A 22,841-nucleotide genomic window follows, 5' to 3' on the forward strand; every position below is an offset into this window, starting at 1 on the left:
ATCATTTAAAATATGTTCATTCAAATTAGTTTGTAAAAATAATATAAACATTTAATATCATCCCAGGGAACACGTTAGGAAAAAATTGTTAGCCTGAATGCAATGTAAGCCGCTTTGGATAAAAGCGTCAGCTAAATGCATAAAGCTTATAAAATAAAACAAAAAAACAATTGTAATTTTTTACTATTACGTTTCCTGTATCTACTAAATAACTAGTAAAATTACACACTGTTAACAATTGGTTTTAATCAGGTTATAGCAACATAAACTACATTCTAAAGAAAGTCCATAAGTGTTAATATGAAGGGATTTTATCAAGCATTTTACCTGTATTATAAATTACACATTTTTTTTAAAATATAGATGTAGGGATATATAAGATCGAGTTTGAGATCAGATCAACCGATAATAACTGATTAGAAATTATAAGTAGAAACTAACTAAGGTGTATGATAAATGAAGAAGAGTTCGAGTCCTGTGTGATGTGTGGACAGCTGATGTGATGCTCATCTCTTCGATGTTCATTCTGTGGAAAATGTATGCCTTTTTATCATTTGAGTCACTTTTCAAAAAGTAGCTAAAAGTTGAAAAATATATTTTTAAAATATCTACATTTATTGCTGGGTGCTTTCTGAAAAAACAAGTTGCTAAATCTAGCAACAAACACCGAAATCGTCCTCTCGCGAGATTCCCCCCAGCTCTCGTTCAGGGCAGGGCCGCGGAAGTCTCGCGAGATCAACCGCGCTCTCGTATTGTTGTTGTTGTGGTGATGATGGCGGCAGGCACGGAGGCCCCGGACTCCTGGTATCTCGCTCTTCTCGGTTTCGCCGAACATTTCCGAACCTCCAGTCCTCCAAAAATCCGCTTGTGTGTGCACTGCCTCCAGGCCGTCTTCCAGTTCAAGCCCCCGCAGAGAGTGGAGGCCCGCACGCACCTGCAGCTCGGCTCGGTGCTCTATCACCACACGAAGAACAGCGAGCTGGCCCGCACGCACCTCGAGAAAGCGGTGAGAGCGCGCAGGAAAGACCGAGGCTTCAGCGGAGAGTCTAGGCCGCAGTCCCGGTTTCACGCTACTATTATTATTGTATAATTCTTGTACTGGTGGAATGTGCTATTGATGATGTTTCCGTGTTTTATAAGCGTATATAATGAGTCTGTCGTGTTTTCCCTCTTTCTTCTGTATTTGTTTTGTGACATTATATAAAATACAAAAAAATGACTTCTGCTTCTCTTTCTCTCTCTTTCAGTGGTTCATTTCACAGCAGGTATCCTTTAAGCAAATGTCACACTTGATCCTGATTTGAGTTGAGGTTGTGATCAGCTGTGCGGTAAATGAATGGATGATAAGTGATGATCAAGTGTTTTATTGAGTTTTCCTCAGCTCAGATGTGCAGATAGCTCAGTTTGAGGATGTGAAGTTCGAGGCGGCGAGTCTCCTGTCGGAGCTCTACTGTCAGCAGGTGAGTCTTCACAACACTGCACTGCTTCACTCTCAGATATAAAGAGCTATAGACTGACAAAAGTTATAAAGAATAGAATTAGAATAGAGTGTGCTAGAGTTAGAGGGTCAGGGAAAGATGGAAAAGATGCTGATTCTTCAAGAAAATATATCAGGTGTGTGTGGGAATCTTCTGGTTCCTCACGATTTGATTCTTGGGACCACAAATCTATTCATGTTTTTTTATCAAAAAAATGTTGTGCACTCTTGATGTCGAACGCACCTGTACTTTGATAGTCCTGACTCAAGAAATCAGTGTTTACTATTAACTTACTAATAGATCAAAGATATGTTACACTTTCCGTTAGGGATGTTCCTGAATCAGTTTTCGGAAAGGATTTTACGTGTTCTACGGAACCTCTAAAGGGAATAAATACCAGATGGAAGGGAAATTATATTTCAGTGCTTTCTCTGGCAAATATTGTTTTATTATACTGTAAATAAACTGCAGGCATCAGGGAGCTGTTATTAATATACAGGGAATTAAAATCAGTTTTGAATACTCATCTACCTTGTTATTTTTTGTATTAGGTTTATTTCTAAAGCACATTTAGATTCCGCTAACACTGATCAGTGTGTGTATAAACGCATCAGTTGTGTAGTCTGTGTGTTATTTGTGTTGAAGAAGTTCTCTTCTCTTCTGAAGAACCTGGTTGATTCGGCGAAACCACTGCTACGAAAGGCCATCCAGATCTCACAGCAGACCCCCTACTGGCACTGCAGACTGCTCTTCCAGCTCGCGGTGCGTCTCACACACACACACACACACACACACACCACAGAGACAGAGACTCTCTCACACACACACAGACAGAGACAGAGACACTCACTTGTTAGTGCATCGTTACAGTCCACAGCACATTCATGCTGAATTCTTGAATAAGAGTCAGACTCGAGTCAGTCTGTGATGATGGTGATGGTGATGATGAAGATGATAATAGTGATGATGATGCTGATGAAGATGATAATGGTGATGATGATGCTGATGAAGATGATAATGGTGATGGTGATGGGGATGTTCTGCTGCAGCAACTGCACACTCTGGAGAAGGACCTGGTGTCAGCGTGTGATCTTCTGGGGGTCGGAGCGGAGTACGCCAGAGTGGTGGGCTCTGAATACACCAGGTATCTCTCTCATGTCTTCACATCAGTGTGTTCCTGTGGTGTCTGAGTGATTACCTCACACTGATGTTACTGTCGTCTGCTTCACAGAGCTCTCTTCCTGTTGAGCAAAGGCATGGTGAGTAACCTCCTCAATCAGTGTATTACCTGTGTATGACCCTGGAGCACACAACCAGTCACGAGGGACAACATACATCATCTCAAAACTCTCTCAGTGATGTCTGGTTTGTGAGGAGAAGACAATATTAGAAAATCTGGAATCTGAGGGAGCAAAAACATCTAAATATTGAGAAAATCTTCTTTAAAGTTGTTCAAATGAAGTTCCTAGCAATGCATATTACTAATCAAACATGGAGTTTTGATAACATTTATAGTAGGAGATATACTAAATATCTTCATGGAACATGATCTTTTCTTAATATCCTAATGATTTTTGTCATAAAAGAGAAATGTATAATTGTGACTCATGCAGTGTATTTTTGTGTATTTCTCCTGATGACTGCTTCTGTGCTGCAGGGACACAGGTTTATATTACAATACTATTTCAATACAGTTCTTATTTTAATGTTTTTATTTCATCATATCACAGAAATCTTGATCTTATAATGAATAATTGCAATAAAATGTTATATTATAGGCATATTGAATTGGTTGAATTGGAGTTTTTACGTCTGCTGAAAGAGGCTTGAGTTGTTTTTATAAAGAGTAAACCCAAGAATGAACGCCCAGAGTTTTCAGGATTTCATGCTAAAGATGAGGCATTCTTTCCAAATACAGGTCAGGGATCTGTTCAAAACTCCTGTGTTTCACAAATAACTTTCAAACTATATATATTTGTATCAGCTTTAATGTCTTTTAATGATCAAAATAACAAAAGGACATCAGTATTTAAACGAATCGGTCTGTGAAAGAGTGGACAAGTTCTTTTTTCTACAAAAGTTCTATATTTTTTTTGTCACAAAATAATCTTTTCCCACTCAGTCAGTCGTTGATTAGTGTCTCCTTGGACGCTGTAAGAGCAGAAACCTGCGCTCATGTCTGCACTGCTTCTGTGAGATCTGAAGAGACTGAGAGTGGAGCAGATGATGGTGATCTGCTCAGATTCGGACAGGACTCGTGTTCTTCTGATTGAGGGAGAACACCAGGCTTTGTGAAGGGTTGTCTGACCCTGATCTTCGCAGTGTGTGACCCTGCTCTTGTGTGTGCAGCTGCTGCTGATGGAGCGTAAGCTGCAGGAGGTTCATCCGCTCCTGACTCTCTGTGGACAGATCGTGGAGACCTGGCAGGGAAACCCCATCCAGAAGGAGTCTCTGCGCGTCTTCTTCCTGGTGCTGCAGGTCACACATTACCTGGACGCCGGACAGGTGAGACACACACACACACACCTGTCTGTTAGGAGCTCGTGAGTGTGATGTGTGTGTGAGCTGACCAGCTCGTGTGTGTGTGTGTGTGCAGGTGAAGAGCGTCAAGCCGTGTCTGAAGCAGCTGCAGCAGTGCATCCAGACCATCTCCACGCTCCACGATGATGAGATCCTGCCCAGTAACTCGGCCGATCTCTTCCACTGGCTGCCCAAAGAGCACATGTGTGTCCTGGTCTACCTGGTGAGCGTCGTCCTGTCCCACGTCACACTGCTTCAGAGCACCGTTCTGTGCGTCCTTAACCATCTCTGACTGGAGCTGTGTGTGTGTGTGTGTGTGTGTGTGTGTGTGTTTCAGGTGACGGTCATGCACTCGATGCAGGCTGGGTATCTGGAGAAAGCTCAGAAATACACTGATAAAGCCCTCATGCAGCTGGAGAAGCTGAAGAGTGAGTCACGTCACGCCACAGAGACTCGTGTGTGTGTGTGTGTGTGTGAGATAACTGATGCTCTGATGTGTGTGTGTTTCTCAGTGTTGGACTGCAGCCCCATCCTTTCCTCGTTTCAAGTCATTCTGCTGGAGCACATCATCATGTGTCGTCTGGTGACGGGACACAAGGCCACGGCGCTGCAGGAGGTGTGTGTGTGTGTGTGTGTTTGATGGAGCGCTGTGATGCTGATGCTGCGGTGGTGGTGGTGGTGTGTAACAGGTGTGTGTGTGTGTGTCAGATCTCTCAGGTGTGTCAGCTCTGTCAGCAGTCTCCACGGCTCTTCTCCAATCACGCGGCTCAGCTCCACACACTGCTGGTGAGACCAGACTCCACTACATCAGTCCTCTCTGCTGCAGCACACAGCTGACACCAGCTGACAGGGAACAACTCAATTACACGTTTTCTCATCATGTGATTCATAAGAATTTAAAGACAAAATTTGGTTTGCTGTGATTGTTTTTAGAGCAACACAATTTGGCCAGTATGTTTTGATGAAATTAATATGGCTTTTAAAATGATGAGTCAGTAGATCAGTGAGTCAGTGGATCAGTGATTAAGTGGAGGGCTCGTGTGCTCATGTCATGTGTGTGTGTGTGTGTGTGTGTTCAGGGCTTGTACTGTATCTCTGTTAACTGTATGGACAACGCTGAGGCCCAGTTCACGACAGCGCTACGGGTGAGACACGCAAACACACACTGATCTTACAGACGAGACCGAGCCGAGCTCATACCTGTGTGTGTGTGTGTGTGTGTGTGTGTGTGTGTGCGCAGCTCACCTCCCATCAGGAGCTGTGGACGTTCATCGTCACTAACCTGGCGAGTGTGTACATCAGAGAGGGGAACAGACATCAGGAGGTCAGTCATCATGAAACACATTAATAATCCTCATCAGTAATCCTCAGAGACTCAGTGTTCTTCATCTGTGCAGCTCTACAACCTGCTGGAGAGGATAAACCCAGACCAGAACTTCCCCGTCAGGTAACAAGGAAATCTCAGTTTGGGTGCACCCCATTTTTCAGAAACAACGGCTGAGATGTTTTTAACTCGAAGTGGTGTGGACACATATAACATACTAAATAAATTAATTTTAAGCCACACAAAGTCAACATGTTAGTATTTCTTGCTCTGAATAGAATATAATAAAATAAAAGTTTATTGATCTTTTGAAAAGATTTACCTGCGTTATTATGCCATTATTATTATATTCTTAGTGTTAAAAGGACGATATCATCGTTTATCGCCATCATTTCTTGAACAATTTATCAACCAGCAAAATTTGTTATCGTGACAGGCCTACACACACACACTAAGAGAAACACACACACACACACTAAGAGAGAGAGACACACACACACACACACAGAGTGAAATTGTCACTTTAGCAGAAGATTCATAACAGATGAATGAATCTATTAAGAACATAACTCCAAAAACTAAAGATTCAGAACAATTCAGATTCTCCTGATGCTGTTAGGAAGCTGAAATAATCAAGGTGTGTGTGTGTGTGTGTATACATATACACACACACATGTATATATATATATATATATATAATAGTGCTGTCAAGTGATTACAGATTTTAATCAAAGTAATCACACAGTGTGACGATTAATTAATCCCAGAGCAATTTTGATTGAGAAATTCCCAACAAAACACATTACCATAAAGTAGTTTTGGAAGGAAATATTATGATTCAGCATAAACACATATAATAAATGGCTTTTAAAATAAATAAGAATTGATTTATTTTAAACCGAAAGAAAATATGAAACTAAAGCACCAGTAGATGGGAGTGTGTCTGTCTCAGTGAATCGTTTGTTCAACTGATTCATTCATACAGCTGATTCACTGAATCACTGGGATTGATTCAGTAATGAATCACGAGACTCATGAACTGACACTTGTTTGTTCGTGTGAAGCGGTTTAGAATGGCTCTGCTGTATGAAGCTGTTGTGCTGCAGGTTTGATTGTTCGGTGTTTCTGCTGTCTCTAGTTCTCACTGTCTGCGCGCCGCTGCCTTCTACATCAGAGGACTTCTGTCCTTCTTCCAGGGACGCTACAACGAGGCCAAGTGCGTTTCCTCTTCCTGTTCTCAGACCTGTGTGTGTGTGTGAGAGAGAGTGTGTGTTTGTGTGTGTGTGTGTGTCTGTCAGTGATGCTGATGATCGTGTGTGTGTGTGTGTGTCTCTCTTAGAGTGTGGGTGTGTGTGTGTGTTTGTCTGTCTGTGTATGTGTGTGTGTCAGTGATGCTGATGATCGTGTGTGTGTGTGTGATTATTGATGATCGTGTGTGTGATTATTGATGATCGTGTGTGTGATTATTGATGATCGTGTGTGTGATTATTGATGATCGTGTGTGTGATTATTGATGATCGTGTGTGTGTGTGTGTGTGTGTGTGTGTGTTTGCAGGCGTTTCCTGCGCGAGACGCTGAAGATGTCGAATGCGGAGGATCTGAATCGTCTGACGGCCTGCTCTCTGGTGCTGCTGGGACACATATTCTACGTGCTGGGGAACCACAGAGTAAAGCTCACACACACACACACACACACACACGCCGGAGCGTCCTGTAGAAGCGCTGTCAGTCATTCTGTGTGTCTGTGTTCAGGAGAGTAACAACATGGTGGTTCCAGCGATGCAGCTGGCCAGTAAGATCCCAGACATGTCTGTGCAGCTCTGGTCATCCGCTCTGCTCAAGGGTCAGTTCAGCAGCACACACACACACACACACACACACACAAACACATGCACACACACAGAGTCTCTTGTGCATCTATAATATACGGGCTGCATGATTTGGAAAAATCTTGTTTGTGTATATATAATGTAAATATTTAATTTTTTGTCCTGCACAATTATTATGTGAATATATGACAGTATGATTATATAACAATAACAACAATATTGATATGTTTGCAAAAAGGATAGTTCACCTAAAAAAAGAGACAGGATTGTGAAGTTTCGTGGTGTTTAGTTTGTGCTAAAACTAGTATTAAAGTTCACCTGTCGTCTCATATAACCTGCATTTATAGTTTAAATACTGCGAAACTACGAACACAATCTGAAATCTGATTTATTGAAAGGAAATGATCTTCAGTGTTCTGTGCTTTAACTGAAAACAGGCTCGACTGATCCGTTCCTGGGATTTAAGAGTCCTTCCCTGAAAATAAGCATAGATTAGAATCAAGATATCAATATTTTTGACTCAGCCCTAGTGAATAAACTGTGATATAATGTGAGATGTTCACATCATGTGTCTCTGTCCAGATCTGAACAAGGCCTGTGGGAACTCGATGGACGCACATGAAGCAGCGCAGATGCACCAGAACTTCTCCCAGCAGCTCCTGCAGGATCACATCGCCGCCTGCAGCCTGCCGGAGCACAACCTCATCAGCGTACGCTCACACACACACACACACACTCACACACACACACACACACAGACACACACACACACACATTTTCTGAATTTAGTAGTAAGAAATTACTTGTCATCCAATTTTTTATATCGACTATGCATTCCATTCGTTTTTCAAATTGGTGTGTTTCACCGGGCTGCGAGGAAATATAGAGCTGAGTATCATCAGCATAACAGTGAAAGCTAACACCATGTTTCCTGATGATATCTCCCAAGGGTAACATATAAAGCGTGAAGAGTAGTGGCCCTAGAACTGAGCCTTGAGGTACTCCATACTGCACTTGTGATCGATATGATACATCTTCATTCACTGCTACGAACTGATGGTGGTCATATAAGTACAATTTAAAACATGCTAATGCACTTCCACTGATGCCAACAAAGTGTTCAAGTCTATGCAAAAGAATGCTGTGGTCAATTGTGTCAAACGCAGCACTAAGATCCAATAAAACTAATAGAGAGTTATAGATTTCAAATCTTTTGCCCATCTCTATGTACGTCACTAGGAACACTTTATAATAATCTTATTATAAATATACTAAGATATTTATCTTAGTATTGGGAAGTCGTGGCCTAATGGTTAGATGGTAGGACTCCAATCGAAGGGTTGTGGGTTCTAGTCTCGGGCCGGACGGAATTGTGGGTGGGGGGAGTGCATGTACAGTTCTCTCTCCACCTTCAATACCACGACTTAGGTGCCCTTGAGCAAGGCATTGAACCCCCAACTGCTCCCCGGGCGCCGCAGCATAAATGGCTGCCCACTGCTCCGGGTGTGTGCTCACAGTGTGTGTGTGTGTTCACTGCTCTGTGTGTGTGCATTTCGGATGGGTTAAATGCAGACCACAAATTCTGAGTATGGTTCACCACACTTGGCTGAATGTCACTTCACTTTCACTAATCTCCGCCTACCGTCTGTGGAGAAACGGACCTGCCCCACCCCACACACAGATGCTCTGGTTGGTGTGATAGCATCATGTCGAGGAGACAGTGTGTTATGAGTCATTTTACCTTGATAACCCCGAAAATAACTTAAATTACACTTTCAGTTTTAATCGTACGGATAAGAGCAATACATCAATCAAATCTGTAAAGGGTCTACTATTTTTTTGGATACAGACATAACTTTGTGCACTTATAGATAATAGATAACAAACAAGGTGTGCTGTCTGCAGTCTTTCTCTGCGCTGATCTTCATGTACAAACACGTCATTAAAATAAAGTGTAACTCCGTGAATACTCAACAAAGAGACATGAGAGAGATATCTATAGAAAGCTTGACATGTCTACTTTAAAACCAAACACGTGCTGAAAACAGTTATTCTGTGATAAAGTAATCCATATGAAAACTACGCGATGTCTGTTTTTCACGTCTCCCTTCATTATATCTAATGTGACCACGCCCCCGCGCTGAACGCTCTATTCAGATTCAAACTGAAGCGCGCTGCTTGAATACACGCACACAGAAGAAAAAGCAGTGAGACTGTTCAAGTTTTTTATTTTACTGTTTGCTTCGCGATGAGAGGAATAAGACATAATTCACCCCAAACAGATGCTAACGCATAGTTTACCGTGGAGGTGTGTGCGGAACAACCAATCAAACCTATGTTAGTTGACCAATCAGAACACAGTATGCTACCGAAAGGTGGGGTTTAAGGAAACTGAATCTTTTGAACAGCTTCACGCGAACCGTTTGGGGATCTCTGAGAATTGAGGTAATTTTAAAATGAAACTTTGACAAAATGACAATGTTTTATAACCTTGGATGGATTTAAACCTGTTGTACAGGACTTATAAACAGTGATAGGAAGCTTAGAACTTTCATCTTACTAGCTCTTTAACTAGTTGTTTGGGGTCAAGTTGTGTTTTTTTGATGAGAGGCTTAATAACAGCCAGTTTGAAGGTCACACGCGCACTTACACACATGCTCTCTCTCTCACACACACACACACACACACACACATTACCTGAGAATGGAAAGTTCAGAAATCTCTGTCCGTTTGTTTTGGATTAAACTAATAACAAACATCAGCACTGACAGCTTGTGTTTTTGTTTGATGACAGGAATCTCTCGTAACCCATTCTTACATGAGAGATAATGTGAATGATGTCAATGAAGATGTGTGACGAGGTTTTCTGTGTGTTTCAGTGGACTGAAGGCCCTCCTCCTGTGCAGATTCAGGCTCAGAATGGACCCACCACCAGCCTGGCCAGCCTGCTTTAAACACACACACTCACACACACAGACACAGACACACACACACTCATGGGACGAGCGAGACTCCGCTTCCTTTCACCTGCAGACTCCTCTGTTTTATTGTTCAGATTTTAACTTATTGAGTTGTTCATGGTTCATCTTCTTCGGTTGTGTTTGATTGGCTGTGTTCAGAGCGAGGACAGACAGGGGTCAGAGGTCACACATCGCTCCTCACTGTTGAGCTGTGCTGGTTAGCAGCAGTAACGAGTCGTTCAGTGTTCCCATCCTCAGACTGACCAACTCTCATCTCGACTCAGATTCACCTCAAAACAAAACAGATTTCACTCTCAGAGAAAATTCAGCCCGGTTCAGGATTTTTTTTTTTTTTTGCTTGGTCATTGTTCATGACACATTTAACCCCTTCATTCTCATTAATGTAATCTTAATTTTGTTGATTTTTATTTGAATTATGCATTCTTAAAGTTTTGTACTACTTTCAATTTATGCTGGTTTAAATAAATCTTCACAGTATTTATGTGCTTACAGTAATGAGAGAAACAGCAGTTTTTGCACAAATGTGTTTATGAAAATAACATCACTGCAAAAAAATAATTTTATTAGGCCTCACTTTCATGACAGGGAATATGATTTATCATTATTTTGGAGTGAATGTGGACATGTTTTCCTGTGATTGAGCCACAGAACAGAGGTGTGTGAGACCGCAGGAACAGGAAGTCACATGACCAGCAGCTCTGGATCTGATGTGTGATCTCTCTCTGTGCGCTGATGTCTTTACACACGTCTCAGAACACGTTTGTTTTCTTCTTGCACGTCTCTGTACAAACACTTTTCTTTTAAAGGTATTAGCCTCTTTTCCTCCGTAGTTTTAACAGATACATTTATTAAATTTTGTAAAGTTTGAGTATTTATATGCCACATTTAACAATCTTATAATCTTTGTCATTATATTGATTTGGAATAGCCTTGGTTTGTATAAATGTTGTTTCAGTAGTTTCTCAGATCAGCCGCCGCTCTTTCTAATAACTGTTTTTAAACTCATTGTATTTCTTTGTGTCTGCTTCAAAATCATCAGGATATTTTTTTTATTAAATTGGAGAAGTGTATGAACGATGCTGTGTGAGTTATTCAGTCATTGTATGAAGAGAGACTAGACACATTTCAGACTCAGAGTTCAGCACAGAAATGATGAGGATTCATCTTAACATGGAGAAAAGAAATGTCATGCAATGGATGCTCTGCAGTGAATGGGTGCCGTCAGAATGAGAGTCTGATAAAAACATCCCAATAATCCACAGCACTCCAGTCCATCAGTGAACATCTGGAGAAGACAAAACCTGAAACACATCCAGCATTAAGATGAGTCTATAATCCCTAATAACACTAACTCCAGTGAAAAAGTGTTCTGGTCTGAATCAGGAGAGAAATCTGCACGGATCAAACAGCGTTTAAACAGATATAAACGTGTGAGAGATGACAGGAGATGCACTTTTTCATTGAATGAAGTGTTATTATGGAATATAGACTCGTATTAGGGAAGGTGTGCGCACAGTCAGTGGAGGCGCATTAACTCTCTTTGAAACAGGTTTATAGTGTCTTCACAGGTCACTCGAACTCTATCAGTACCTCAGACGAGGTGGTTTACTGTTACCTCCGGACGTAGAGGAGTATAATGTAAAAGGAGCTCATTCAAATACTGAGGCGCTAAACCATTCAGGGCTTTATAAGTAATAAGCAATATTTTAAAATCTATACGATGTTTGATAGGGAGCCAGTGCAGTGTGGACAGGACCGGGCTAATATGATCATACTTCCTGGTTCTAGTAAGAACTCTTGCTGCTGCATTTTGGACTAGCTGTAGTTTGTTTACCAAGCGTGCAGAAAAACCACCCAATAAAGCATTACAATAATCTAACCTTGAAGTCATAAACGCATGGATTAACATTTCTGCATTTGACATTGAGAGCATAGGCCGTAATTTAGATATATTTTTGAGATGGAAAAATGCAGTTTTACAAATGCTAGAAACGTGGCTTTCTAAGGAAAGATTGCATTAGTTTTTTAAATTGATGTGTTTCACCGGGCCGTGAAGAAATATAGAGCTGAGTATCATCAGCATAGCAGTGAAAGCTAACACCATGTTTCCTGATGATATCTCCCAAGGGTAACATATAAAGCGTGAAGAGTAGCGGCCCTAGTACTGAGCCTTGAGGTACTCCATACTGCACTTGTGATCGATATGATACATCTTCATTCACTGCTACGAACTGATGGCGGTCATATAAGTACGATTTAAACCATGCTAATGCACATACATGTTGTTGGTTTAGATGATTTAACAAGTTTTTACAATTATTCCTCTCCTATAGTAGAGAATGAGTGGAACTGTTCCTCAGGGGGTCTATAGTGCACTGTCTGATGTGATACTGTAGCTGACGGCTGAATGGTTGCAATTTTATCTCTAATAGTATCGATTTTAGAAGTAAAGTAGTTCATAAAGTCATTACTGCTGTGTCTATATTTTTCTGCAGTCACTTTAATTATCTTGTTTGTACCGAAAGCAGTTCTGAAGTAATTGACTCATAATTGGTTTAGAAGATCATAAGTATGCTCAGATTGTTATGAGCGGCTGATTATTGGAGCATCAGTGTTTATAATGAGGATTATGATGAGAATAATGAAGGCAGATTGTTCTCACAGCTCTGATTGGTTGAACTGCACATGAAGAAAACCTCATCACTGTTTAAAACTAATCATGATCATGTTTCCATCAGTCGAGGTCACTGATGTGTTTTTTGTTTTTTTCTCAATGATGATGATGATGTTGTGTTTCCATGGTTACAGACAGATGCAGCATCATGCATTTCCTGTTGCATTTGCTTCTTTCAACATGTACAGAGTTAAAGTTTGTTGGATTTATTAATTCCTGTAATAAAACATTTGAACCCTTTCATTCTTAATGGAGCACTACCAGTGTTTCACAAACACTTGTTTATACCATCACTGCTCTCCAGTGTCTCCTGTGTGTTTCAGTTTGACTCTCATCAGTCGTGTCTAACGAGGTTTCTCTAGCTTGTCTTGGTTCTGATCATATTTTCAGAGTCCATCTTGACTCATTTATGTTTTGCAGTAAAGAGGAGGCGGTTGCCATGGAGACGGAGTTGCTAAGCGATTATGGTTTCCGACAGCAACAGCTGACAGAGATGCTGAGACACACGACCATCACAGAGGATTCAGCTAAGCTTTCTGATGCTCTTTCTCCAGGGATTCTAGTGAAAACAGCACTAAACTCATGTCAATCTTTATCATTCACAATATAGAAGAGATGTAGAAGTCAGAGTTGCATGATATCAAACAGAAAGTTGAGGAAAATGTTTAATTTTAATTAAATAATGCAATTTTTATTAGTTTACATTATATATGTGTGTATGCTGTGCCCTGCACAAACTGATCTTCTTCAGTATTTTTGTCCTGTTGTCTAGGACATATATGGAAACAGTCTTGAATCAAGATGCATTTACTTTTATTGACCCCAAAACTCAAACACACAACTTACAGTTTAACTCTAAAACAGCAAGAAGTTTTAATTTTATTAAAAAAAAAGGCATGCTGTCTGAGCATCACAGCCAAACTAATGTCCTTATCATAAAGCCTTTTAAGGTAACAGTGAGTCAAAAAGTGTGGCAGAAATTTAGGTCAAAGTGCACGGGTAAAGACAAATATCTTTGTCTTTATTTTATCTTTGTTATTAAAAATATGAGAACAAATATACAGTTATTATACAAATAAAGTGTTTTATTTTCAGGTACAAGAGGTGTATTTAGCAGAAGCATTAAAAAAAAATGGAATGAACAAATATAAAAATAATTATTCACCCAAAAACTTAGATAGTGAAGAAAATAAAAACCTGTTTCTTCTTCTGCTAAACTAAACGTTATTTTGAAGAAGGTGGAGAACCGAACAGTTGCTGGTTCACAGGGACTTCAGTATGTTTTGTCAATGTAGACCTGAAACTGTTCGGTTACACAGATTCTTCAAAATATCTTCTTTTGTGTTCAGCACAAGAAGGAAGTTAATATAGGTTTTGGACAATATGTGATTGAATAAACAATTACAGGAATTACATTTTAGGGTGTACTATCTCTTTAATTGACACGGCAGCATGTAACGCACTGTCCCTTTAAGACTTGCTCATCTAACATCCGTTTCTTTCAGCTGTTTACTTTCATTTTAGACATATCCAACCGAGTCTGTACATAAACGGTGTGTTTTTATAGCACAAAACATAACTTAGTAATCAGGCACCGTTTGAAGGGCTTTTTCGTTTTCGTGTCGCGCTTTGATTGTGCTCAGAAAAACACACGAAAGAAACGGTTAAATAACCAGTAAATTAACTTAAAGCAAAACTAAAAATAAATAATCTTTTGTGATTAAATGCAGGTTCCCTAGCGCTGAGTTAACTCTGATGTTAATGTGTGTCGCAGATCTGCAGTGGATTAGATACAAGCTGCAGCAAAATACCAGATCTCTTCAAAAGCAGATCGTGACGTCATTTTTATCGTCCACAACCAAAATTATTAACACACCCCACCCTCGGCAGAAAACGCCGGAAGTCAAAGTCACAGGGAATGATTGGAGGGATGAAGTAATATAGGCTCACTGAACTATAATATAGAATATATATATATATATATAGATCAGTGTATAGGCTACATTTACATCAGTTATTTTATTGGTTATTAAATCAGATACAGGGAAGCACAGTAAATTACATTTATTTGAATGCATTTGCGCGATTAAGAGTAAATTAATCTTCAGTCTGTGCAAAAAAATCTGTATTTGGTTTTAATACAGTGTAATGAGAAATGTAGAAGCTATGTTTGTAGCCCGCAAGTGTGTGACTGTGCAAAATAAACCTGATTAAAGCACACCAGTGTGATCATTCACTTTTTATTTAGTAAAAAAAAAAACTATTTAAAAGAAACAAACCTTTTTTTGTCATTTACAAACTGCACAAGCTCAGATCAGTGAAACCTAGGACACACAATACACTTAAATTAGTTTACATGAACCAACAATTCCTCTAAATCATTCGTATTCATGTCAACATGTTCTAAATTAATACTTGCATCTGTTGAGATTGTTTAATACACCTGAGATCACTAACAACGACCAGGTGATTATTATTAACAGATTGATAAACACTAACGAAAGCATTGCTGTTTGTTAACGTGAAGTAAACATCTCCAGAAGAACACAAACACCTCTGAGAGAAACGAGCTGAATCCAGTGCTATCTGATCATCAAACATCCGGGGATTCAGTCTACTTCCGTTTCTGAGCAGGAAACCTAAAGGTGTTCATGACACACACCTGCACGCTTCACTATATTGATTTCCTCTTTATCTAAATAAGATCCTCTAACACTAGCTCTCTATTCTTCTTCTGTCGACTCGTTTTACTTTATTCATATAAAAACCTGACTATATGTTCTGCTGACACACCACAGCACTCATCATCACTCTCTCTGTGGTTTTGATTGCTTCAGTTATAATTTCTAATCTGCTTTGATTAGAAGCATCTGTTAAATCTGATGTTCATGAACCTCCATCAATCCCAGCAGGTCCATCACCTGCTCTAGAACCAGAGAAGATCAGAAAACACAGGTCAGGCCTTCACCTTCAGAGGAACACAGCGATCACCAGCTCTTCTTCAATCACCAGACGCTTCCTGAGGAGATCTCAACCTGAACCAGAGAGAGATCACGGATCATCAGACATCAGTGCAGAACTACAGCGATGAGAGATGTGTGACTATAACATCTGAGAGGACTTCAGATCTGTGCAGCGGAGCCACAAACACTCACACATGAAGAACAGAAGGAGGTTACCTCACACACACAGTCACTTCAGGAGATGTGCAGATCCGAGAAACTCATCCACACTCTGCTCACAGCTCTGATGAAGATCAGTCTCTTTACGGTTAAACTGATCTTCCTCTTCCAGGTGAACATCAGGACTCAGGCAGTCGTGCAACAGCTCCATTAATGTTAGCAAGGTGCAATGCTTTAGTAACAAACCCCATTAGTGTTCAACCCCCACACATCCACATCTGGTTCACATCCCCGTTCTTCTGGCTTGAGCGGTTCATGAAGTACTTTATAACATTACTTTAAACATCTATTCTTCTCACTGGAAAGATCATGCAGTGATAACCTCTCTATTCTTCAGAAACAGATCTGAGATCACACTTAAAAGCCAACAGGAAACGAGAACATTAACCCTTTTCTGACTCTAAGATACTCACAAGAATTAAACCCTCTTACCCTAGTGTTTTTCCAAATATCTGAAATCTAGAAACACTGGTGAGATTAAAAAATATTTCAGTTCCCTTTGACTTATATTGTATGTTTTTTTTTCCATATAATTGAAGCCAAAGCAAACAATTTTTTTTATCTTCTAACGTTCTTAAACAGGATTATCACTGAAACTTTAGATCTCAGAACTAACCCTTTATAATGACTTCTCAAAATAAACTTTAAAGGACTAAAACCAATTCTGTACGTGCAGCTAAATGCAGTAATCTGGAGCACAGCTACAGTAGATTGAGGAGATGTGATAACTCAATGGTTCTGCAGTGACAGGTTCATGTTTCCCATCATCCTGTAGATGTTGAAAGGCACAACAGAATTCAAAGCGTTTGAACAAATGGTTTCGTTTAATAGGCTCCATGAAGCCACAATTTGAAAAGCAAAAAAATAAAAACAAAAGAGTGTCAAATTTTGATACAAAGGAAACAAGAGCACAAGGATTTCTTTCCCAGTTCTGGAGAGTACTGTTAACATTTCTGGTTCTCTTTCAAGTGATCGATTGATAGAGATATTAGTCAAGAGTCCATGGTTAAAATGCAGGAGCAGCGACACACAGATAGCTCTAGAAGCGCACGCCGGTGCCAGCCGTCCGACACGCAGCTCACGGCCCGACAGGAAGTGACCGTTTGGATTCAGATCATGGGCTTACAGCGAACAGAAGGAGCCGTGCTCTTAACATGACAGCAGCTGTGCATCACGAACACAAACACAGGAGAACATCGCTCCAGACCCCGCAGGAGCACAGGAGAGCGCTGACTGAGGCTCAGGTGATGGGTTAGGGTTAGAGGAACCTGTCAACATTCAGTGAACAGAGCGGCTTTCCCTCAGAGTACAAGAACAGAACAGAAACGGGGAGAACAGCTACAACAAATCCAAGAACAGATCCATGAGTCTTTAGAAACGCTCGGCCGCTGACGCGTCGGGTCTTGGGTTCTAGTCTTGTACAGCTGAGGAGGAAGTATCACACATGAAGACAGGTTTAAGACAGACATGCCTCCACTAACACACATGGATGACGGTCAGGCCTCGGATCACGGCTCCATCCACCCGATTCAGATCCCAGTCTCTGCAGTGTGTGACTAGACTAGCTACAGGGCCGGGAACGCTAGATCCAAATTAAAACTGGGCCATTTCAAAAGTATTTTAGCTTTATTGAATGAATACAAAACAGAAACAAACAAAAGAGGAACAGAGGTACGTAGTTAAACCGAGTCGTGACTAACTCACCCCACAGATCTAGAAAAGCCGGTCAGACTCGTCTGCGGTGACGCGAGTCGACATGCTAACATGGGGTTTGAGAGCCGAGGAAGCTAATACGTACCATAACTATCATAACCATCTCTGTAAGAGCTGCCGCGATCACCGTAACCAGAACTCCTGAAACAGAAGAAACAGCCGGTTACACTGGAACGCTCGGGAAACGTGAGAGAAACATGATCACAGCTCGTTCGTTACGGTTCAGACAACACTTAGTGTGTATTCAAGGGAAAACTAACAGCAGCGCACACACACACACACACACACACACACACACACACACCTGTCTCTGTTGTAGCCTCCGCCTCCTCCAGAGTATCCTCCACCTCCTCCGCTCTTATATCCTCCTCCGCCGCCGTAGCTTCGGTCACTTCCATAGCTGCGGTCACCACCACCATAACCTCCTCCACCTTCATAGAGAAGACACCACAAGACTGAGCGTGTGAACTACACCCTGACACCACCTGAATCTGAAGAGGACACAACACTGCTGACAGAGCAGCACCTCTCGAACCTCCTCTTCCTCGTCCTCCTCTGAAGAAGCCTCCGCCTCCACCTCCTCGTCCTCCACCGCCTCTGTAGGATCCTCCGCCCGACCGGCCTCCACCGCCGCCACCACCCTTCCCAGCCTCGTCCACACGGATCGTCCGGCCATCCACGGACTACAGGAGAAGAGGGAGACACAAACACTGAACCAGGGACTCCAGCCCAACAGGACATCACACTTCAGATCATGTGACCAGTGAGAGACCGTTATAATAAGTGCGTTTTAGTCTATTGGTCGAGAGCGATATTTTAACCACACCCCTACATTTATGATCTCTTAAAGCTACAAGGTGTGCATTGAGTCAAGTGTTCTTCAATAGTCAAAAAGGTGCGTAATAAACATCATAAATCAAGAAATATTTTTGGGAGTCATTACATAACTTCAGGTTTAATTTTGTCAGTTTCCCATCATAGATTATTCATGTTTCTATATAAAATTCAGGTTTCAAGCACAAAAACAGTTATTGTACCAATAGTTTTACAACACTAGATTTTGTATTAAAGTTATTCAAACTCTAACACTTGTAATGCAAATTATTCAGGCCTTCATATACAAAACAAAGTCTGTGAATAAGGTTAATTAACGAATAGTTTATATGAAGTGTACCAATAATAGCGTGTACAGTTATTGACTGGTTGAATCAAGAGCGGGAAGCGGAACTCGGAGCCGTTTGGGAGACGGTTCCTATTGCTGAACAGAGTCAAATGAATCGACTCTCTGAAATAGCCCTAAATCCCACCCCCACTTGTAACCCGGATGAAAACAAGAGAATCCATAACGAACCTTTCCGTTCATTCCTTCAAGTGCGTCCTTCGCATCGTCTGGGTTCTCAAAGGTCACGAAACCGAATCCTCTGGATCTGTTGGTTTCTCGGTTTCTGGCCACGTGAACTGAAAACAGACACATTATAATGAGCGGATTATGCACATCGCAGTCAACGCCGGAGCCAATCAGAAACAGCGCGGCAGCAGAGCGCGTCAGTGATTGGCTACTCACCGTTGGTGATGACGCCATATTTGGAGAAGGCGTCCTCTAGCGACTGTTCGGTGGTATCGAAGCTCAGTCCGCCGACAAACAGCTTTCCTTCGTCAGACATTCTGAGCTAGAAACACACAAACGGATCAATAAAACACACACGTTACATTACAGATCAAACAGCTCATGATGAGCCAATAAACGCATTAGTTCTGATTCTAGATTGGAAAATGTGATAAAAAAAATAAACCGGTATTTAGCGATAAATTGTGATTCAGAAGTCATATATACACACTCTTAAATGTTCGCAGTGTTTTGCATTTATTCAAACTCGAGATGTGGGTCACTGCGCGCCAAGAGCTAAACTGGGTCAAACAATAGGCTCCATACAAACACACGGATGTCCGAATAAAAGCACGAAATCCCGCTGATATGAGACCAGCCACAGTCATATACACGTTATAACACACAAACACGCGGTCACAGACGACGAAAGCACAGATTAATCGATTAAACGTGAATGAAAACGGCTGATCTGAGGGGAGGATGATGAAGATACAACGAGGCGGCGCCATTTTAAGCAGCGCGCGAATCACGAAGGACAAAACACGAGCTAAAACGATCAATCCTGCTGTTAAACGAGCGGTCTTTAAATATAGTGGACGCATGCGTCGAATAAAGCAAACGAGCGCAGATAAAGAAGTAAAACAATGGAAAAAGGAAAAGCGGGTACCTGTAATTTCGCAGTTTCGGGTGAAAAGATGTGCGTCTCTACCGCGTTCCGAACTCCAGAGACGCAGGAAGACGCAGCGCGCCCTTTAAAAAGCCCTGCGCTCGGGGGCGGGGCCTAACACACGCTAGAGTACGTCACGTACGCAGAGAGAGAGAGTCTGGACTTTTATTTATTTAATCTTTGTTCATGCAGTGGTCAGTGTTTGGTAATACTGTGCAACTCATGCCAAGAAAGCTCACTTGAACTGAATTAAGGCTTTTAAACCTCGTTTATTTACTATAGATACATGTGCATAATATTATAAATATGAATAGCCTACATAAACATATTAAGGCTGTATAAACAGATACACAATAGAAATCTATTTTCGTTTATAACATTATATTAAAATCTCTGTCTTCACTGGACTGACATAAAATACTTTCAATATCCCAGAAAGAAATAGGGGCAATATAATTTATAAATTCATTAAACATATATCCCAAAACTAATCTATTCTTAACAAAAAGTCTTAAACATCTGTAAAGGATCAGTATCTCCATCAAATGTTTTATTCCATTTTATCATCCAAATTGCCATTTTATCTCTTCTGAATAAACAATTAACACTGTTTTATTCTTATTTAAGGCACTGTATCTGCCCACAAAACAAAAAGACTTATAGTAAAGATTCATGTCTCATCTCTCTGTAAGACAGCACAGATTCCTATATAGAAACAATACTGCGTACTTTTCTCGAATGTATGATGTACAAACAAGATCAACATGATAGAAGAAATGAAGAGAACTATGAATTAAGATTAAATGAGAATGGTTTAATAGTGATTAAACAGAAGAAGAAGAGACTGCTCCCAGTGCATTCTGGGAGAGCTTGACCAACAGAGCTGCACTTCCTCGCAGAACACCCCAAACACCAAACCATCAGAAACCACCAGATCCCAAAATAAATGAAATATTTCCCCAATTTAATAACTGCACCCCAACTGAGAAACTCCCATCTGCCCACAGCCGAGAAAGACTGTATACCCCTAACTCCAAACACTTATTCAGTCCAACGTTTACTAGTTACCATATGTTTGTGAGTGTATGTGTAAGTATATGTATCTTTATAATATGTGTGTTAGTGTGTGTGTGTGTGTGTGTGTGTGTGTGTGTGTGTGTGTGTGTGTGTGTGAGAGTGTGTGTGAGTGTGTGTGTGTGTGTGTCCTTCTTGCAATATTACATGTTCAAAGGTTATTTCAGATGTAAACTCTCTGTTGCAGGCTGTGTTCTCTGCTCTTAATCTGCTTTTGTCATGCCAATACAGCTGTCTGGACTGAACTGAATAGAACTGAATAGAACTGAATTGATCGGTGAAGTGTTAACGACCGCAGCACTGATTATTCATGTATGCTAATGAGCTGAAGTGGGAGACTGTTTTCTCTTTAGAAAGACTTGAAGCTAATTAGATTATTCATCTGAACAAACCTGAGAAAACTCTTGAGCAGGTCAGGAGGATTTATCAAAAACAAGGGATTTTATTCCTAAAAACAAGACTAGGATGAAACAAACACATTAAAATCCAGAAGTGAAGTGTCTTAACCTGTGTTCAGTCTTCCAGAAGAGACTCGTTCAGATTCAGATTCAGATTCAGATTCAGAATCAGATTGAGACTGAAGCACAGCGGGGCTAGTTGTCACACCTCTGACTGCACTCAGCGTCTCTCTCTTTATCTTCACACTCAGACACTAATAATGTATTCCACAGAACAGATGATATGGTTGTGACATCAGAGCAAATTTATCCAGGTCTAACAATATTTATGATATATATAGATGATCTGGCAACATATAAAACCATGCAAGCCCATGTGGGGAAGTCGTGGCCTAATGGTTAGAGGGTTGGACTCCCAATCGAAGGGTTGTGGGTTCTAGTCTCGGGCCGGCAGGAATTGTGGGTGGGGGGAGTGCATGTACAGTTCTCTCTCCACCTTCAGTACCACGACTTAGGTGCCCTTGAGCAAGACCCCAAACCCCCAACTGCTCCCCGGGCGCCGCAGCATAAATGATGCCCACTGCTCCGGGTGTGTGCTCACAGTGTGTGTGTGTGTGTGTTCACTGGTCTGTGTGTGTGCATTTCGGATGGGTTAAATGCAGAGCACAAATTCTGAGTATGGGTCACCATACTTGGCTGAATGTCACTTCACTTTTTAAACCATGCAAATCGTTTAGCTAAATATTAGTTTGAACTGGTTAACAACAGTAGTTTTGGCAGCTATGGGGCAAAGTGAGCCAAATGCTGTGGGGTAAATTGAGTCAGCATTTGAACTTACCCCACCATAAGGCACTGTAATTCAGTTAAATCTCTGATGTATAAACTGGTGTTTTAATGTGATGTATTACTGGTTTAGTTTATCATATATATGTATAATGTAGTTTGATAGGGACAGTGTACAAGTGCACTAATCCTTCTCTGATAAGAAGAATCAGATTACTCTTTTCATCACATTATGATATATATCTTTCACCTGCAGTGGCTCATCTTACCCCACTCTCTGAATAATAGTGTAATAATTCTGAATAAAATATTTGCTGTTGGGACATTGTATGTGACACATGTAGTATTTTAACCCTACATAAGTGTTTTTTTTTGATAATAGTAATTGTAAATCAAATGTAAGCTGCTAATACAGCTCTAATTACTAGCACTAATGAGTTCATGTGTGTTCCTCTTAGTATATAAAATATAGTCTGTCTTATATTATTTATTTTAGCTTTTAGTCGAGTGATTTTGTCTTTTAACTATGTGTTTTTAATGCTTTAAAGAACAATTTTATATTGATAAAATTTACTCTTTAATAAAATTAATTTTATATTATAACCATAA

The 22,841-nt window shown here is 40.7% G+C and overlaps 2 protein-coding genes across 4 annotated transcripts; one reads left to right on the plus strand and one right to left on the minus strand.

Annotated features, from left to right (window-relative positions):
- Positions 1-733: 733 nt before the first annotated feature.
- Positions 734-11,209, plus strand: LOC113045170 (MAU2 chromatid cohesion factor homolog). 2 transcript variants are annotated; one of them, XM_026205369.1, is made up of 19 exons: positions 734-1,006; positions 1,248-1,265; positions 1,395-1,460; positions 2,124-2,240; positions 2,528-2,622; positions 2,710-2,737; positions 3,828-3,983; positions 4,075-4,221; positions 4,336-4,426; positions 4,511-4,614; positions 4,707-4,784; positions 5,078-5,143; positions 5,239-5,322; positions 5,396-5,445; positions 6,461-6,538; positions 6,878-6,989; positions 7,075-7,165; positions 7,734-7,861; positions 10,031-11,209. In XM_026205369.1, the coding sequence occupies exons 1-19, from the start codon at positions 770-772 to the stop codon at positions 10,103-10,105; spliced, it is 1,821 nt and encodes a 606-aa protein (XP_026061154.1). In that variant the 5' UTR covers positions 734-769; the 3' UTR covers positions 10,106-11,209. The 2 variants fall into 2 exon arrangements, with proteins under 2 accessions (XP_026061154.1, XP_026061155.1); XM_026205370.1 differs by having other exon boundaries at positions 735-1,006; positions 2,145-2,240.
- Positions 11,210-16,793: 5,584 nt separating this feature from the next.
- LOC113045171 (cold-inducible RNA-binding protein B-like) lies at positions 16,794-20,107 on the minus strand. Of its 2 annotated transcripts, none has more exons than XM_026205372.1 (7): positions 19,978-20,107; positions 19,266-19,371; positions 19,053-19,159; positions 18,237-18,384; positions 18,006-18,132; positions 17,787-17,842; positions 16,794-17,412 (listed from the first exon to the last, which is right to left on the minus strand). In XM_026205372.1, the coding sequence occupies exons 2-7, from the start codon at positions 19,363-19,365 to the stop codon at positions 17,399-17,401; spliced, it is 552 nt and encodes a 183-aa protein (XP_026061157.1). In that variant the 5' UTR covers positions 19,366-19,371; positions 19,978-20,107; the 3' UTR covers positions 16,794-17,398. The 2 variants fall into 2 exon arrangements, with proteins under 2 accessions (XP_026061157.1, XP_026061156.1); XM_026205371.1 differs by having other exon boundaries at positions 18,228-18,384.
- Between the last annotated feature and the right edge of the window lie 2,734 nt (positions 20,108-22,841).

Source organism: Carassius auratus, chromosome 27 (genome assembly GCF_003368295.1).
Source record: "Carassius auratus strain Wakin chromosome 27, ASM336829v1, whole genome shotgun sequence".
Lineage (NCBI taxonomy): Eukaryota > Metazoa > Chordata > Actinopteri > Cypriniformes > Cyprinidae > Carassius > Carassius auratus.

Bases quoted from the DNA above. Each gene is read 5' to 3' on its own strand.
- LOC113045171 (XM_026205371.1), bottom strand. From the start codon at position 19,365: ATGTCTGACGAAGGAAAGCTGTTTGTCGGCGGACTGAGCTTCGATACC. The intron at 18,385-19,052 runs GTTCGTTATGGA...CTTCTCCTGTAG, and splicing joins TTGAAGGAATGAACGGAAAG to TCCGTGGATGGCCGGACGAT. The intron at 18,133-18,227 runs GTGCTGCTCTGT...TTCTCTATGAAG, and splicing joins AGGAAGAGGAGGTTCGAGAG to GTGGAGGAGGTTATGGTGGT.
- LOC113045170 (XM_026205369.1), top strand. From the start codon at position 770: ATGATGGCGGCAGGCACGGAGGCCCCGGACTCCTGGTATCTCGCTCTT. The intron at 4,785-5,077 runs GTGAGACCAGAC...GTGTGTGTTCAG, and splicing joins CTCAGCTCCACACACTGCTG to GGCTTGTACTGTATCTCTGT. The intron at 6,990-7,074 runs GTAAAGCTCACA...GTCTGTGTTCAG, and splicing joins ACGTGCTGGGGAACCACAGA to GAGAGTAACAACATGGTGGT.